Source organism: Alnus glutinosa, chromosome 3 (genome assembly GCF_958979055.1).
Source record: "Alnus glutinosa chromosome 3, dhAlnGlut1.1, whole genome shotgun sequence".
NCBI classification, from domain to species: Eukaryota; Viridiplantae; Streptophyta; class Magnoliopsida; order Fagales; family Betulaceae; genus Alnus; species Alnus glutinosa.
The window spans coordinates 7,513,137-7,530,894 of record NC_084888.1 but is presented as its reverse complement, the minus strand read 5'-3'; the positions used below and the strand labels follow the sequence as shown (position 1 = coordinate 7,530,894).

At 38.6% G+C, this 17,758-nt stretch overlaps 2 protein-coding genes across 3 annotated transcripts; one reads left to right on the top strand and one right to left on the bottom strand.

The window, feature by feature from the left end:
• Positions 1-1,053: 1,053 nt before the first annotated feature.
• On the top strand, positions 1,054-10,780 carry LOC133863544 (zinc finger CCCH domain-containing protein 1-like). 2 transcript variants are annotated; one of them, XM_062299529.1, is made up of 4 exons: positions 1,054-1,480; positions 8,549-8,617; positions 8,739-9,548; positions 10,494-10,780. In XM_062299529.1, exons 2-4 carry the CDS (start codon positions 8,581-8,583, stop codon positions 10,562-10,564), a joined length of 918 nt encoding a protein of 305 aa, XP_062155513.1. In that variant the 5' UTR covers positions 1,054-1,480; positions 8,549-8,580; the 3' UTR covers positions 10,565-10,780. The 2 variants fall into 2 exon arrangements, with proteins under 2 accessions (XP_062155513.1, XP_062155512.1); XM_062299528.1 differs by having other exon boundaries at positions 1,061-1,480; positions 8,739-9,568.
• A 94-nt stretch (positions 10,781-10,874) lies between these two features.
• Positions 10,875-17,295, bottom strand: LOC133863543 (phospholipase A1 PLIP1, chloroplastic). Its single transcript, XM_062299527.1, has 7 exons — positions 17,271-17,295; positions 16,963-17,187; positions 12,821-13,520; positions 12,222-12,743; positions 12,066-12,125; positions 11,580-11,996; positions 10,875-11,490 (listed from the first exon to the last, which is right to left on the bottom strand). The coding sequence occupies exons 3-7, from the start codon at positions 13,478-13,480 to the stop codon at positions 11,071-11,073; spliced, it is 2,079 nt and encodes a 692-aa protein (XP_062155511.1). The 5' UTR covers positions 13,481-13,520; positions 16,963-17,187; positions 17,271-17,295; the 3' UTR covers positions 10,875-11,070.
• Positions 17,296-17,758: the final 463 nt, after the last annotated feature.

The following is a 17,758-nucleotide window of genomic DNA, read 5'->3' as shown; positions in this document are numbered from 1 at the left end:
TCATGCAAAATACTAAAGAAAGACGTTGATCCACAACACACAATCATTCCAGAACCAGCTCCGATTGGCGCCACAAACCACATCCTAATTCCAGAACCTGATCAAGCTGGAAATCCATTGCAAACAGAAATTACAGCAACATATGAGCTAATTCCTAAACTACAAACTTCATACTCTATCGTGGAGATGCCATTTTCAAATTGGGGAGTGCCTAGTGTGCTTCTATCTCTGTCCTCCACTAAGGATGCGGTGGATGTTGTTCTTTTCAAACACCGTTGGCATTGGAAATGTGTGAAAAAAGAAGGGGATGTGGTGGCTGAAGGGGAAGCGCAGACATGCCGCTGTCGCCGGAGCCGCGCTGGACAGAGATCCGGAGGTCGAGAAATCGGGTTGGGGGCGGACAACTTGGACCAGCACCACCACCACCACCACCACCACCACCACCACCACCACCAGAGCCTTTCTCTTGCACACATTGCAACTTGTACGTGAAGATGGATGGGGAAGAAACGTTCATTGAAGTACCTCGAAGATGGCTACGTGGCAATTGGATATTGGCATGGAAAAGCAAGAGGTAACTTGGCTGCGTGGCTGAATGGGCTTCACTCCCCTAACATGGCTGAAGGGCAGATTGGTAAAGTAAGGGAAAAGCTGGAAATTGCATGAAGCTTCATCAGGAGATAAAGTGACGTGTTAAGGATAAGGAACCAATATTGCTACGTGTCATCCTGCATCATCATGATGCTGAAGCCTCTAGAAGCGGCATTGAGAAGGAGCTGTTTTTGTGGTGTAGTGGGCTTATTTTTTCAGTTTATCTTTTAAATATAATCATCATAATAATCACACTTTGTGGGCAAATTGCTTAAAGGGGTGGGTAGTGTCATAGGTATATTAGTAGTGGGCTTAGTGTTATGGGCATAATAGCATTAGGCCTTTGCCTTAGTAATATAATGGGCCTTTGGCTTTATTAGTTTGGTAAGCCTTTAAATGGGTTTATATAAACAAGACCAATAAATGGTTTTAGGCATTCAAGTTGTAATTCAGTCTTGGCTGAAAATAGAGGGGTAGTACCTCGAATCACTCACGAAGGTTTTAGGCATCCTCGAATTTGCCTAATTTCAGTATAATATCATTTTCCAATTTTAATGTTTTTCATTGATATTACATTTCTTCCACTCCATTTCCATTTTCCTTGTTCAATTTCCATTTCAGTAATTTGCGCGTTACAGACATGGGCGGGCGAAGGAGAAAAAACAATTAAAAAGTTGTTGAGAGAGAGCTGAGCGACAAAGAGAGAGCAAGATTCTGAGAGAGTGAGAGGGCATTGAGAGAGAAAGAGAGAATGAAACACTGAGAGAGTGTTGGGTATTTGGCGGTTGAAGGCCGTGCACCACCACGTCGCTACTCCGGCCAACGCGCGACAGAGGAGAGAGAGGCTTTGCCGTTGAGGCTGTAGCTCCGGATTTCCCTTCCCAAAAACGTGAGTATCATTCTTTGTTTTCAATTGATTTAGGGTTTGAAATTGTGGGTTTCAATTAGTTGTTGAGTTGTGGGTTGGATTTCTATTTGTGATGTTTTGTTGGATGATTCTCGGTATATTGGGTTTCTGTTTAAGGCTTGAGGATTTGCCTTGTTTTGGCCGATTCTGGTGAGAACTCGAGTTCTCTGTTGATGGCCGATGGGGTGGTGTTTGATTGTGTAATTTTGGGAATTTGGTGGTACTGTGTTGATGTTTGTAGTGGCTGGGAATTGGAGTTCTAGGTTTTGTGGGTAGCCGATTGTGGTGGGATTGTTTGAATCTGAAACCGATTGGGTGTTTTGGTTGGTCGAGGATGGCCGAATGAGGGGGTTTTCTTCCCCTTGGATGGCCGAATGGATGGTGGTTGATTAAGGGAGTTTATGTTGTTATGTTTTGGTTGATTTTTCATTTTATTGAGTATTGGCAAGAATATAATAAAAGGAGATGCTCTTAGTTACTACTGTTGGAGATGGTCTCAGCATTGCCCCTCCAGTTCTATTTAAGCAGAGGTTTCCCTTGCAGTGACAAGAAACAGAAAATTTTCTTCTTCGCAAAACAAAAGTATCTCACGTCTCGCAAAACAAAAGGACCAGAGAGTTTCTCTGAGCTAATCTCTTTTTCCCTCCCTCACGCGTCTCTCTCTTTCCCTCTCTTAATCTTATTTCGTTTTAAAACCGAAATTAGTGTTTGGGTTACTTTAATTTCGAAATTTTGGTGAATACCCATAAGATTATAGTTTCCTTTGGAATACAATTGGTTATTATGACTAATAATCGGTTGATTTGGGAATTTGAGGGTGAGAACCGAAAATCCTCTGTATTTTGTGAATTTATTACCAATTGTTGGTTGATGATTAAGTGAGTGTTTTTTTGTCTTTCCTATTGTTTGCGTGTGGTTTTGATTGAATTATGATCTAGTTTTGTGTTAGATTTTGGTTTCAAGTTCAATTTGTCAGCTGGGTATGTGGCAGATTTGGTTCTTGATTGAATTTGTCAACTGGGTATGTGTTAGACTTGGTTTTTCGTTTAATTTGTGGGCTGGTTTGTGTTAGATTTTCCTTTTTGTCTAATTTATGAAGTGGCTTTCTGTCTTTTTTGGTGAGAAGTTTTTTAGAAAGTTTTACAGTGCTACAGTTTAGGCTTGGGTTATTATAAATCTATCATTTTCGAGAAGAGTAATTTGTTGGTATGGGATGGTTTCCTTTGGAGGTAATTTGGTACTATAACAGCTCCACTTGCCGTACAGGTTTGAATGAAAGATAAGCAAACCAAGTCTCTCTAAGTACCATTCCTGAATTTCAATGCTTTCTTATTATGCATTAAAGTGAAATTTAGATGCTGGTATACTGGTCTTGCCATTTGGATAGGATATAAATTGAATTCTCTTTGGTGAAAGCTACTTGTTTGAATTAATGTGGAAAGCCTATGCTCGTTAGCTACGTAACTTGATTCTTTAAAGATTTATTTAATTTTCTTTTGATACCAGGAACCCCCTTAAGGTAAGGTCACTTTGTGTACCCACTCTTGTCAGGTAAACCTTGGACCTATGCCTCGCACCCCTCTCAGCATGGACCGGTTGAGTTGCGGGCTTCGCCTGGGAGGCTGACCCCAAGAGGCAATTTGAAATGAAAATATTGTGATTTTGTTTTTAAAATGAAAATATTTCAAAACCATTTAATCAAGTGTAATCACCCATTGCACCATATAATGTAAAAGCTTCGAAGATCCATATCTCTTTCTCCAAGGCAAGCCATTAGTTGTGGAATCTTGATGTTTGTATGAGTTTTCCGCAATGAATGAGTAGCTTTTAGCTGATGACAGAGGCTTATTCTTGTTGACTCTGTTTAGTCTTTGCATCTGAATCCTGGGTCTGTCCACTGGTAGCAGTTACCACTTAGTGGTGCTAATATGTCACTGCTGCAAGATATTATATAGCCGTAGGGAAAGTTTGCTTAAAAACAGGTGTATTATACACTGATGGAGGTGATATATAACTTCAAACTAATAATAATATGAACATTTGTACAACAAATGAAACAGAAGTGGAAAGGTTATGAAACGTGATATGTTTGGCTTCCAACATTTTCTTTTGTACTAATCTCCCATGGTCTACCTCCTGAGTTTCACATAGCTTTCTCTAGAATTTCATATAGCCTTCTCTATGACATGGGGCTGTACTTTCATGGCCGGCTTTAAATTTGAACTTGTTGAGGCGTTTGAGATCTCTTGGTCAACTTTCTGTAGAGTTGTAAATTCTTTGTTGCAAATCCTTCATGACTATTTGTGTACTTCATGAGGCGTTTAATGTACAATATAGAGGGCCAACCTCATATTTTAATATGGCAATGCAAACAGAAAATTTAACTATATTTGGTATGCTATGAATGACCAAGGGTAAGATATTGGTCTCTACATGCATATTGTTCAATGCAGAATATTGGAAATATGTTAGTAAATCTGATATGGATTAGTTAATATACCAATTAAAACAAATGACTTATTAAATAATATCTCTTTGTACTTGTTTTTGGGAAGCAAAATGTATAGTTGTGATGACGGTTGGGTATAGTTGAATTTATGAATTTTATATATTGCGGGAATTTCTATGGGCGAGTAGATGGCATGAGAACTTTAAAAATCCCGCCAAACACGCACTTCTGCTCACTAATGTAAAACTGGACAGCCTTGATGTTTTGAGGGACATAGTTGCTGTTTGGATAGGGTTATCAAGTAAAAATATGCTAAGGAAACTTATGGGCTTGATAATTTATCTACATTATATCGATCTGAGTTGAAGGTCAATGTTGTAAGGGTAATTTGTATGACATAGTTTCTTTATGTATAAAGTTGGATGATCTTGAAAAACTATGAGGTGTAGTAACCATGTATTAGGAGGAATTAGATATTCATGACAGCACCTATGTATTCCTCTTATGTTAATGTTGAATTGTACCACCCTCCAGAAAAGGTACTGGTTTAAACTGCCGTTGGTCTTGTTTAAGTGCTTAACCTTAGTGTAATTACACTATGGTTGGAGGAAAGCTAAATGCTGTCCAGAAATAAAATTCTGGACAGCATAGCTTAATTGGAAAGAAAGAAGGCCCAGAATTTCACGAAAGTAAAGTCTTGTACGCATGGCCTTCTTATGAAGTTCTACAAGGAATTCAACTAGAAAACCTCTCTAAAAAGGTTTACATGGCTACTTGTAGGATTTAAGAAAAAGGGAGAGGACACTTTGCAATCTAGGTAAGTAAACTATCTCAAAAGCCTGACAATTAGTTTAAAATATTGTTTTTATGAAAACTGACAAAAGAAAGGTTGGGGACTTTTAGTCTTATGTCAGAATGAAAGAATCTGTGCATTGTATATTCCTTCTATTTGATGAAATGTGATGATGGGAAAATGGTTAGTTTTATGTACCATTGATTATGAATCTTATATATGAATTCACATGTGAACAATATGTTTCATGAGAGTGGTACAAGACATATGTGAATGAATTATCGAGTTGCATTCTATAAAAAAAGCATGTAAATATTTTGTATTGAGTTGTATAATTGTATTCCCCTTGACAAATTATGTAACCAATGAGAAAAATGATAGCGGTAGTTATTGGGTTTACCCAAAATGATAATGATAGCGTTAAACTATTGGGGACTGAAAATTGATGATGAAAGTGGTGCCACTAGAATTGAAGGCGGTGTCATCGGGATTGAAAGTGATATTACCAGGATTAGAAAATAGGATTATTGAGATTAATAGTGGTAGCTATAACTATCAGGATTGGAAGCGGTAGCTACTGAGATTGGTAGTCACCGAGATTGATAGCGGTATTGCCGGGATTGATAGCAGTAGTAGTAGCTATCGGGATTGATAGCGGTAGTAGTAGCTACCAGGATTGAAAGTAGTATTACCGGGACTGGTAAGTGGTAGCTACCAAGATTGGTAGTCACTGGGAATAATAGCGGTAGCAGTAGCTACTGCCTTCTGGGGAATATGAAAATACCGTGATTGATTAGTGGTAGCAATAGCTACCAGAGAATGTGAAAATTATGATAGTGGTATACTGAGAATAATAGCTGCTACCGGGATGGAAAGCGGTATCTTTAGCTACCAGACAATATGAACATTATGATAGCAGTATATCAGGATTGATTAGTGGTAGCAGTGGCTATCTGGGAATGTGAAAATTATGATAGCAATATATCGGGATTGATTAGAAGTAGCAGTAGCTACCGAGGAATGTGAAAATTACGATAGTGGTATACCGGGATGGATAGCAGTAGCCATGGCTATCGGAGAATGCAGAACTTATGATAGCGGTATACCGTGAAGGGAATAAGAGTATGACTTCCCTGGGGGATTTAAAATTCAGAGAAGTGTTATTTTTCTAAACGAGAAAGAAGTCTTTAAAAGAGATAAAAGAAAAAAAGAAAATAAAATAACTTATCATTTTTCAGAAATCAATTATTGATCTATGAAGCAAAGAAAGATATGTTTTATATCAAGGTTGAGTTTTTGACTTAATTATTTATTTATTATGTTATTTGTTTTATGTTTACTTACTAAGCCGTGGACTTACTGTTCCACCTGTAATACCAAAATAAAGGCTTCGACTTGACGACTTAGACATCGATAGAAGATGAGGTCAATTTTAATATGAATGAAAGCTACATATTGTATCATTAAGGTTTTAGTGCTCTGGTTTATTGGATAGGGGGAGTAAAGTTTGAAATTTTTCGCTGTTCTAGCTTTGTCAAATGTTTAGTTTACGGTTTTACCCTTTTCCGCTGTGAAATTGAAGCAGTTTAGTTCATACTTTGAGGTTTTCTCTTTAAAAGGGATTAGAAGTAAAGGCGTGACATTGAAAGTCAATATCTTTTTTAACGCAGCCGTCCAAACAAAGAATGCCACTCTCATAGGAGCCTTATTTCTCCAAATGCTCTTCCACATAAAGGGAGAGCCAACGGGGGCTAAGTGCCTTATAAAACAATCTGACCTCGAACCTATGCCTTTTAGAGGGGATCCACCACATGCTATCCTCACCATCTCAAATCAACCTTAGAGAATACGAAAGATTAAAAAATGAAGTGACCAACTCCACCTCCTAGTCATTCGTTGCTCTAATAAAGTAGACAGTCCACTGTAAAGAGTCGTTAGAAAGCTGCACATGATCTGCCACCGAAGCCTCCTTATGGAAAGCAATAGAAAATAACACCGGGAAAGATTCCTTCAAGGTCTGATCTCCACACCACACATTGTGCCAAAACCTGATCCTAGACCCATCTCTCACCTCAAACCTCACAAATCTAGAGAACTCCCCCTCTCCCCTTGTTATGTTTTTCCACATCCAACCCCGTGGGACCTAACAACCGCATTGGAGCACCACTCGCCCCACAAGCTATATATTTAACTTCCACCACCGATCTCCACAAAGCCTCTCTCTCTGTGGCATTTTTGCAATAACCACTTCCCCAAGAGAGCTTGGTTAAACAAGAGCATGTTTTGAGCCCCCAAGCCGCTCAAGAAAATCGGTGTACAAATCTTGGACCAACTGACTAGATGAAATTTAATTTCCTCTCCAACTCTGTCCCACAAGAAATCCCGCTGAAGTTCCTCAATATGGTTATCAATCTTAGTCTCATTTCTTTCTTTAATGTACTCAAATATTTCACAAATTTGACTCACATTTGTATTTCTATAGTCTCATTTCTTTTTTTCTGTTTTCTTTGATCAAACATGATTCCTTTACACTTTGGATTAAATGATTCATTAGTTTGAATAATTTATGACATACAAAGTTGCATTTAATTGTCTTATTTTGTACCTTTAGATCTATGTTTAAGTATAATAAACAAGCTTTATTCCTGTTGCCTTTAAAGCTAATTCCATGATCAAATTTGTGTAATATTTAATTTAGTTGTGAAAGGCAACGAATTATCAAACTCAATTAGTTTTAGAAAATAAAAATGGGACTAATTAAAGATTGGAACTGTGATACTCATATTTATTGAATAATAAAATATACTAAAGTACACATTTTGGCAAATCATTTTAAAATATTTTGGTAATATTTATATTGAAACCATGCAAATTATCATGATCTCATGGGTATTAAAACCAAAAAGAGAGAGGAAGAACTCAGAAATGGGGTGGCAGAGCCAAACTAATCCTACATAACACCCAACAGGGTCAAATGGTCAATGACCTCCATATTAAAAATCAAGGGCACTTATTTCCTTTGAAATCCCCTCTCCTCCTCGACACTAAGCCTCCACAGGCACACTTTCTAGCAACTGACCCAGCACATCAGCGCCCCATGGACCCCCATCCATCTCTCCACTGAGCGCGAACTACTCCTATTACTCAAGCCAATTCAAGAGAGTTTCAAGGTATAGCCTGAAACCCATTCCCTTGTTTCTTCATGTTTTGTAAAAACAAGAGAAAAATTGTTAGTGAGGCTTTGGGATTAATTTCATGGGACTATTGTGGGGTTAAAAGAGTTTTGGGGATGTGCATGACCATTTTGGGTGTGAGCAGGGTGGTGGGGGCCTGGGAGAATTGGTCTCCTAGGTGAAGAAGTTATTTGAAGATTAGAATGTAAGGTTTTTAGCCATTCTAGAGCTATCCAGCCGCACTAATATGATTGCTTTTGGTTTGTTTGGGTTCTCACGTCTTTGGCAAGTCTCTTTCTCTCTTGCCAAGAGATAGAAGAACCTGACTTCTATGAATCACTATTCCAATCCCACCGAATCTTTGAAACACATGCTTGTGCATGGCTACAAAAGCTAGAAAGGAAATGCAGTTGAATTATGTATGCTCTTCTGTGTTGCTGATGTGCGTCCGCGCGCTCGTATGTATTGAAAAATCCTTCTACAAATTTTAAAATCTGGACCTTCATGCGATAGATACTTTCTTTGTTGGTTATGTTCTTTTATGTTAGATCTCAATTTTGCATTATTTTATATTCTTTTGATTTCTGAAGGATTACTAAGTTTAGGACTGACACTGTCTACGTTACTGTTTTCAGGACTTCCTACCTTAGCCTTTTCTTTTATTAGTATGGCCGATTCAGGTGAAAATCAGCAGCCCGAACAAGGTATAATTCTTTCACTTATATTCCCTTCTCTTTGTTTGCATCTTCACCATTTGGATTCTGTTTTACCCTTTTGTTTTGTGTTTATTGGCTTTTTTCATTTTATTGATATATCCATTCTCAGTCTGCAACTTCTTCAGAAAGCCATCAAGAAATAAAAACATCAGAAAACGAACAGTTGATGAAGACGAAGAGGAGGATTCAAAAACAGAAGGCTCATTCTTACATAGTCAGAAAAAAACCTTAAAGCCTGACAATAAACTGTTTTTTTCTAGTGGGTCTTCTAAGAACAATACGTCTACTGAAGCGAAGGGAGAATCTGAAAACCCAGTTTTTCAGTTTGAGTCTTCTAAGGAAATTCAAGTTGAACATGATAGCAGAGCAACAGCAACACTGGAAACAGAGACTGATTTCTCAAAAGATTCTCGAGCATTCCGTGAGAAAGCTCTTAAGCAGGCGGAGGAGGCTTTGAAAGGGAAAGGAAAGAGCTCTGGAGATGACAAGTTGTATAAAGGGATCCATGGATATACTGATTACAAGGCTGGTTTCCGAAGAGAGCAAACAATTTCCAGTGAGAAAGCTGGTGGGGCACATGGGCCTTTGAGGGCTTCTGCTCACATTAGAGTTTCGGCAAGATTTGATTATCAGCCAGATATATGTAAGGATTACAAAGAGACTGGTTACTGTGGATATGGAGATTCATGCAAGTTTATGCATGATCGAGGGGATTACAAGTCTGGATGGCAGATGGAGAAGGAGTGGGAGGAAGCAGAGAAAGCAAGGAAGAGAAATCTAGCTTTGGGAATAGATGATGTGGATGATGGGGGTGTAGACCCTGGTGATGAAGATGATGATGATTCGTTGCCCTTTGCATGTTTCATTTGTAGGCAGCCTTTTGTCGATCCTGTACTAACCAAGTGCAAGCACTATTTCTGTGAGCATTGCGCATTAAAGGTAATCCCATCTATATCAACTTATAGATTCTGGCGCATAATTAGTTTACTATTTGTGGATATTTTATGGCTTTAGCACAAACATTTAGAAAAGAAAGGAACAGGAAATTGAGTCATATAACAAGATAAAGACAACCCTTTATTGAATCCAGTAACCCGAGTTCAAATCTTGGTGGGACCTATTATACTTCATTTATTGATTGCGCTTTGCGTATTTATGATATTACTCTTACTTATAGAAAAAAGAAAAAGAAAAAAAAGACAACCCTTTTGAATTTTAAGAATGAAGAGCAAGTTGCAGTTTATGAAACATGACAAATCATAGGATTGCTAGAAATGTATATTAGCATGTTGTCCCTCAGTTCTAGTAGCGCACACGCACGCTTATGTACGTATTTAAAATCACTTAGTCTGTAGATCAGGAGTTCTGACATGTATTTTATGTAACAAGCAGTTTTAAGTCTAATTTATTGGAGAATGGAATTTTAGGTTGGTTAGTTTCTGTGGGCTTTGAATTTTGAGGCTGATTACTTGTCGAGTTCAAGCCAACCATGCTCCACAAAATGTTGGGTCTGTAACTTTAGGCATTTGATACAAGTGGTTGTTGGGTCCATCAAATCTTTGTGGGAATAGGGTCTCAGGATCAGCAGTTAACTGATGCCATAAATCTTTTACTACGAAGTTATAGCAATATTGATTGCACAGCTGATGACAAGAGCTTCTAACAACCTGCATTATCAGAATAACTCTGCTGAAGATGTACATAACATTGGTGTCTTTTTATTTGCTTTGTCTTTTTATTTGCTTTTGTTCTGTGCTTGAGGATGATGGAGTATGTCCTTTAAAACATGTCTTTCTGGTTACTGTGTTGCCCATCTCTCCTTCATTTTTCAGTGTAATCGAACTCAGGTTCTTTTCATTTTCAGCATCATTCGAAGAACAAGAAATGCTTTGTTTGCAATCAGCCTACTCTTGGCATTTTCAATACAGCTCATGAAATACGCAAAAGGATGGCTGCGGAGGGTAAATAATGGTCTCAGTGGCTCGTCATGATCTTTATTTTGTAGCATTGTTTTTTCCCCTGAGCTCTTTTAGTATTGTTGGAATTTTTCCTCTTGTTTTTTTTGAAAGAGGAATTTCAGTTCTCTGTTTCTCTTGTATATACATGTGCGATGCCTTCGACAAATTCTCAATGAATCGATTATTACTTGAAGAGCTGCCTGCCATAGTTTTTTTTTTTTTTTTTGTTGGGGCGGGGTTTGGGTTTGCATGCTATTGCTTTGAGCAAGGATTAAATGCCCATATATTTCTTCTATTAGAAGTATTAAACATATTATTAACACTGTTAGTCAACGATGAGTAACCCAATTACAGAGATGAGTAAGATGTTTAGCAAATGTACATGAAACAGATATACACGATTAGAACATGAAACACTCTTGAATTGAGTGAGTCAATGCGCATCCTTCACGTGTATAAGCGGGGAATCCCTGTGAATAGGTTTCAGACTCCAGTCATTATCTCCTTAGCCACTAAACTGCTGTTGTTCAAGTTACTCTCGTGGTTCCATGTGTGTGGAGATGGTGAAGTCAGAAGCGGCCACAGTAGATTCCGCCGTTCTCGTACTCTCCGAACAACCATCTTTGTACGTTGCCGTAAAACACCGTTCACAGCCTTAAGATAGTTGCTCGAGTCATGGTCTCTGAGGATCGTACCGCTGGAACTGTAGGCCGTAGGATCGCTCAGCGTCTCTAGCGGGTGGGGACTGTTGAGGAAGGTTCTCAGGGCATTTGTAGAGTACCCGCTGTGAGTCTTGTCCAATGCATACAGAGCACTCCCTGGAGGGAGTAAAGGATGCGGAGGAGATGTCTTCTCATCAGGTTGCAGAATGAATAGTTTGCCCAAAGGAGAGTACAATAGTTTCTGCATAAAACATGGAGACGAAGAAAAACTGAGTTAGAAAACTTAACAGAATTAAGCTTCAAATTCGTCAAATGGGTGCATGATCTTACATTTTTTATTAAACAAGGATGTGTACTAAGGGCGCCATTTAAACGCTTGAGGAGTACGGCAACATGGTCAGGGTAGTTGCAGGAGAAGGCTCTAGGGACGATATCTCTATGCATCATCACACAGTGAACGTGGCTCTCATCCAAACCCAACTCATCAAGTATGGCTTCGCCCCGACAGAACACAAATGGTGAGCCAAAAGTGACAACCGGCCGGAGAGTGGAGGGCTTGACGACTTTCCTGGTGAGTAGCATCAAGTTGACTAAAAGGGAGAGACTACCCCCAAGAGAGTGGCCAGTAAATTGAAGTTTTGCACGATCTCCGTATGTGTTCAAATGGTCGATTATTTCTGGCATGAATTGCTCATATATTCCCTTTGCAGCTTCGTAAATTCCTCTATGAACAAGCACATCTGTGGCCTGCAACCAGGACAGGTATAAATGGTTCTGTCGGTATACATGCATTTACAGAGTAGAGGAGATTGTTACCTCAAATTTGGTAGGTTCAAAGAAAAGGTTTGCTTGCCAAGACGCGAAGGAGTCTGATCCCTGCAACAAATGAAAATGCCTTCTCTGTTACATATGCATGGAAAATCTGTGGCCTATATAGATTAGAGTTTGATGAATGGCTCAAGAAGGAATTACCTGAATCACGAAGCAGCGAGTACACGTGCTCAAATCATCGCAAACAAACCATTCACAAGGTGATGAATGGAGTGACTGAAGGGCCCTTGCTGCCTCCTGCTTTTCCCTCTCTCCAGCAGCAACCACTGCAGTCATTGTTGAAGCTGCCATGTAAGCAGCCACCTCTTGATTATACAATCGGGGCGAGTTCTCTCCCTCGTGCAGTTGACCTCCGTTTTCGCATGAAGCCTCACCATCACCCTCTTCTTGTGGTTCAGAGCCAAGGAACAAAAGACCCTTGGTCCGGGATCGGACATAAGAAGCAGCTGAGGCAGCAATCTCATAAGCAAGAGATGCGTGGATTGGACGCTTCTTCTCAGATTCCAAAGCTTTCTCTGAACTGGATTCATCAGCTGCTGAGGCATATTCGGGTACTCGAATAGAATCCTCATCAAGTCTTGCTTTAATCGCTGCTGCCTCTGCTTTCTTCTCCAGTGAAGATGTCACCAACTGTAGGCCGAAATACTTTCTCAAATCCTTGGCCTGCATATTAGTGGAATTAAGTCAAGGAAATTAACTAAAAAATAAAGGAAAACCCATGTGAAAGATGGAAAATAAACCTTGATTGCTGGTATCACATAAGCCATGTTGCACAAGAATGCCAATTGAGAAAATAGCTTGGTATCAGACCATGCTACTCGAACCAAAAGTCTCGAGAACGTTTCGCGATCATATACCACTCCTCCTCCTTCGTCTGAACCATAACAGACTGCACAACCACTTTCATCTCCACCGCAGTCACGATCGCCAGTGCCATCCTCTTCACAACCCACGTCTTCACCCACTCTCTCTTTCTGCTGCCTGTTTCTCCAATGACTTCTTATTTCGAGCAGCCTCTCCACCCAATTCGATCTCTTTATCTCCTCTTCTTTACTACCGTCCACCACCGATCTCTCCTCTATATTCATATCCTTCTCCACTATATTCATGTCCTTACTTGCCTCAGGGTCAAACAAGTTTGGGAGAATGGAGCTAGAGAATTGGAATGGGAAAATTCCCACAGAACGACTGATCCTTAGCTTTGGCTGTGTGGCAGTGGCTTGGATACGGTTGATGGGATAAACGAGGTTGTTATCAGAGTAGGACCTCCGGAAACGGCCTCCATTGTGAAGCTCCTTTCTGGAATGCGAGCGGTGCAGACCGACGTGCTCTTTGAAGATGTCCTCTGTCATCGGAGCAACCCGCGGAGATGTTGGAAGAGTAAATGAGGTGCATGCCATGGCCTGTTTGATATTGCTTCTGTAGAATGCTACCAAAATTCTGCAGATATCATCAAACTCTGTCGGTGAGAAAAAATCCTACTCCTGTTTTGGGTACCTGGCGGAGTTCTTGAAAACAAATTGACTCGTAAGAGTGGACCTTATAAGGACACTATGCATTCCTTGTTAACGACGAGAACATGATTTAGATGCCATCATTTGCAACACTACACATTAAGATATGCTGTTTGACTTTGACTCGATGAAGGCAAAGTCATGCGAAATAATAAAACACCACATGCCATGGATATCATCTACTGCTGCGAATAGGACAGACTTTTCTTGTTATCTATTTTGAACGGATCCTTCTACTCTAGCCTTGGAACCCTCCTCCCTCACTACCTGCCATGGACTATGGAGTTGAAATCAACAAATCTCAATATACGTACGCGGCTAGAACACCCAATTTGGAGGACGGTTCGAGGTTTTTCAAGAGAGAGGCTCCCGTTTTTTCTAGAGAGAGAAAGTCGTCGTTTTGGCTTTGTTTGGTGTTGGATAGTCTCCCAACCTCTAGGGTTGTGGAAGTTTTGTCTCTTCGGTGTGGATCCGTTAGAGTTTGTTGTATATTTTTAGTTTTTAGTTTGTGGTGGCAGTTGAGTTCTTTGGTGAAAGTGTCGGAGGGGTGTGGTCGTCCATGGAGTGTTGACGACGGAGTTAGTGGCCAAGTTTTTGGAGGCTAGATCTACGACTTTCCGTTGTCTTTTGTTGGACACGTGCCCTCTAGCCCTATTTGCCGTCAGGCTCCGGTACTTCAGCTGCTTTTCACTACCGTGCAGTCTCTCGGTGGTCATCATGAGCCTGAGTGCTTTTTATGTATTGGGCTGCGCGTGATGGCCACAAACCAGTTGTTTTTGCCGTGTCTGGTGGTGATTGGAGGCTTTATGGTGTTTGGGTGCTGAAGGGCCTTTTCTGGCGGCGGCTCTCCCAGAAGGCAGATTCTCCTTTGAGCTTTTCCTGTGTTGTTTTGGTTGTGTTTTTTTTTTCTGACAGTTTGCTTTGTGCGTGTATTAATCTAGTCATTGGCTTTCGCCCAGAATGTGTGACCGACTCCCTGTTCAAGTAAATGTATATGCCAACGCAAATGCATCATTTTATTGGCTGAATTTCTCTTAGTAATAACTGTCTGTACTTGTATGAGTCTTTGACTTAGGTTGAATGTACACCTTTAGGGTAGATTGAAGATGTATTATTGATGTTATAATGTTTGTTTTATTATATCAATGAAAGTTCAACTTTCCTTCCCAAAAAAGAAACAACGTACGCGGCTAAGCTTAGGAATAGGAACAACTACAAGATAATTCTACCATCCATGTAACAACAAAGATTATATAATATAAATATTTTAGCTTTCTTTCATGCATTTCCTTTCCCTTCCCAATTTTTTTTCTTTTGACTTCCCTACCCTTTTCCTCTTTGTCAGTTTTTCTTTTTCTTTTTTTTTTGTATATATATTCTGATCACTAGAAGAATCCAAAACGCAATATCAATCTTCTAAAGTATCAAACTCCCGAATCCTTAGCCTAATTAAATACAAGCAACAATACCATATGGGAGCCCGTGATTGGACATAGCTTGTTTCTAGTATTTTACTTACGCTCTTAAAGTTTTTGATAATGCTATTTAGTAAACTGTTATACAATTCTAATACAACTTGATAATGTTATTGTAAAAAGAAAACATCTCAATTACATAAAAGTCGTATAATAATTTATTAAATTGCGTTGTTTTTAATTAGATTTATTGGCCTTAAAAATAGACGTACGTTATCATCCCTTGAGGTCTCGAGTTCAAATCCGGCTAAGTGCTACATCCCTCTTGGGACCAGCAACTCGGGCATAGCTCGCGTTTAAAGGCTCCATTCCTACAGTGGTCCTGAAAATGGGGCCAGAGATTAATCTGGTGATCCTGGGTGGGCCTCGGCGCTCGGAAGGCTACCACGGTGTATAGGATAGCAACGAACAAAATATGTTCAACTATAAATAATCCAAGATATTTCGATAAAAATAAATAAATAATAATAATAATAATAATAATAATAAACAGACGCATGTGTTTGGTAGTAATCCATTTTCATGGCCACATCGTTTCACCTCCTCCCTTGGAATTGTCGCGAACCCAAACAGCTTCCTTGGAGCTAGTCCACGTATTTAGAAGAAAAAGGCTTCCTAGAATCTTTTTTTTGGTTTTTTTTTGACATGAGGGTTCATAGGAACTTATGGACTGTAATGAAAACGGAGATTCCAATGTATGACGTGGCAATTATATTGATTTATATTACTTCTCTACACAAAAACAACAAACAATAATTAAGGCGGTTTGTTTCAACATCAGTTATAAGTATTTTTCAAAAGCAATTACTGAATTTTGATGTTTGTCTATCTAATTAAAAATAAAAATAATAATATTGTGTCAATGCAAAATTGGTGTAATAAATGAAAAATAGTTTTTTTTTTTTTTTTTTTTTTTTTGAGACATGTCCACACAAGAGGAAAATGGGGGATTCGAACTAGTGACCTCCATTTCATGAGACGTGGTCTCCAGCCGATTTAGCTACCCATTGGGGACAAATGAAAAATAGTTCTATTCATTATCCTATCTCTATGTGCCGTGGCCTCCAACTAAAATTAAAATTAATTTCTATGCACCAAATGTTATAAAGACCACGCTACCTAAGCTTCGGATAATTTGTTTAATAAACGGGGTGCGAAGACTAAAGAGTAATTTACTATTTTCTACTATAGAGTTCACACTAAAAAAATGTAAATTATTAATATGCAATTTTTTCAATAAGATAACTCTCGGTTAGTGTGTGTGTATATATAGGCTCTGTTTTTTAAAGGGTTTTTATTTTAGAAAAAAAAATGTTCAGGTAAAAATAGCTTTTAAAATTTATAACTCATTTATATTTTGATTTGTTTGTTAATTTTTTGTTTTAAAAAAATATTGCTATATATATACTACAGTTTTATTTCATAAATATTTTATAATATTGATTCGAGAGTCTCGACCAATCTTTAAAATAATGTTACTTTTAAAAATATTAATATTGTCAAATAAGTGTTCACCGGGAGAGGAATTTGATTCGGCTTGAAAAATTTGATCAACCAACAAATATTTTACATTAAACAAAAGCATGGAAAACATCGAAATGGTACCATGGTTTAGAATTATTTTTCCTTCACTTATTACGATAAAAGAAAAAAAAGGAAAAGCCAACCTTGGGGAGGGGGGGAGAGAAAAATAATAAATAAATAAATAAATAAATAAATAAAAAAGAGAGAGAGAAAAGAAAAGAAAAGAAAAGAAAATCCAACTTTGCTACTCTGAAACGGCAAATTCTTGCAAAGTTCCAGTTATCGAAGAAAGCTTTGAAAAGAAAAAGAAAAAGAGATTAAAATTGGAAACCTTGATCGGTACGTAGTGAATTGATAGAGGATACGTACCTTGAATCATAAAGAAGCGTTGAATTGGACTAAATCCTTTGTCCATCTTCCACAGCCAGCCAATCCGACGGAGGAGAACGCCATGGAGAAAATGAGAGACCGGAAGCTCATTAGTTCTTAGATCAAATGAAAAATGCAGGAGGTGCCTCGTGCCTGCATGCGATCGAGGTCCAGTAATGGAGGTTTTGTTTGGTCCAGCGAAGAGAGTATTAATTTGATGGGAATCTGAAATATCAATAATTATATTATTGTTGCATTAAAAAAAAACAAAAGAATTTTGTTATTGTTTACTTATAAATATATCTTACCATTTGCCTCTCTCTCTCTCTCTCTGTGTGTGAGAATCTGAGAGTGTGAGATCTAGTTGTTACTATAAATGGTCGACCGTGAATATATATGGGTGGAAGCGATCAAAGAATCGCAGAGAAAGAGACGTAGGAGAATCTGTTCGATCACGTGGCTTCCTACCGACATATATATATAGAGAGGGTGATGATTCATGAACTATAAGTACACTACAAGTATACAGCTTTAAGGCATATTGGAGTGGAATCCATACATATGAGTTCCTCCAATAAGCCTTAGTCTTGTGCACTTGTTGTAATTTGAACATTTTTCATATATATATATATATATATATATATATGCGCGCAGGGGGTGCCAAAATATATTAAGGTAAAATTGAATTATTGGTCTTTGTGACTGACTTAATTTACAAATCGCTCTCGATAGTTAAAATTCGTTAAAATTTTTTACAGATTCTATTAAGCGTCACGTCAACACCAATAAAATGGCA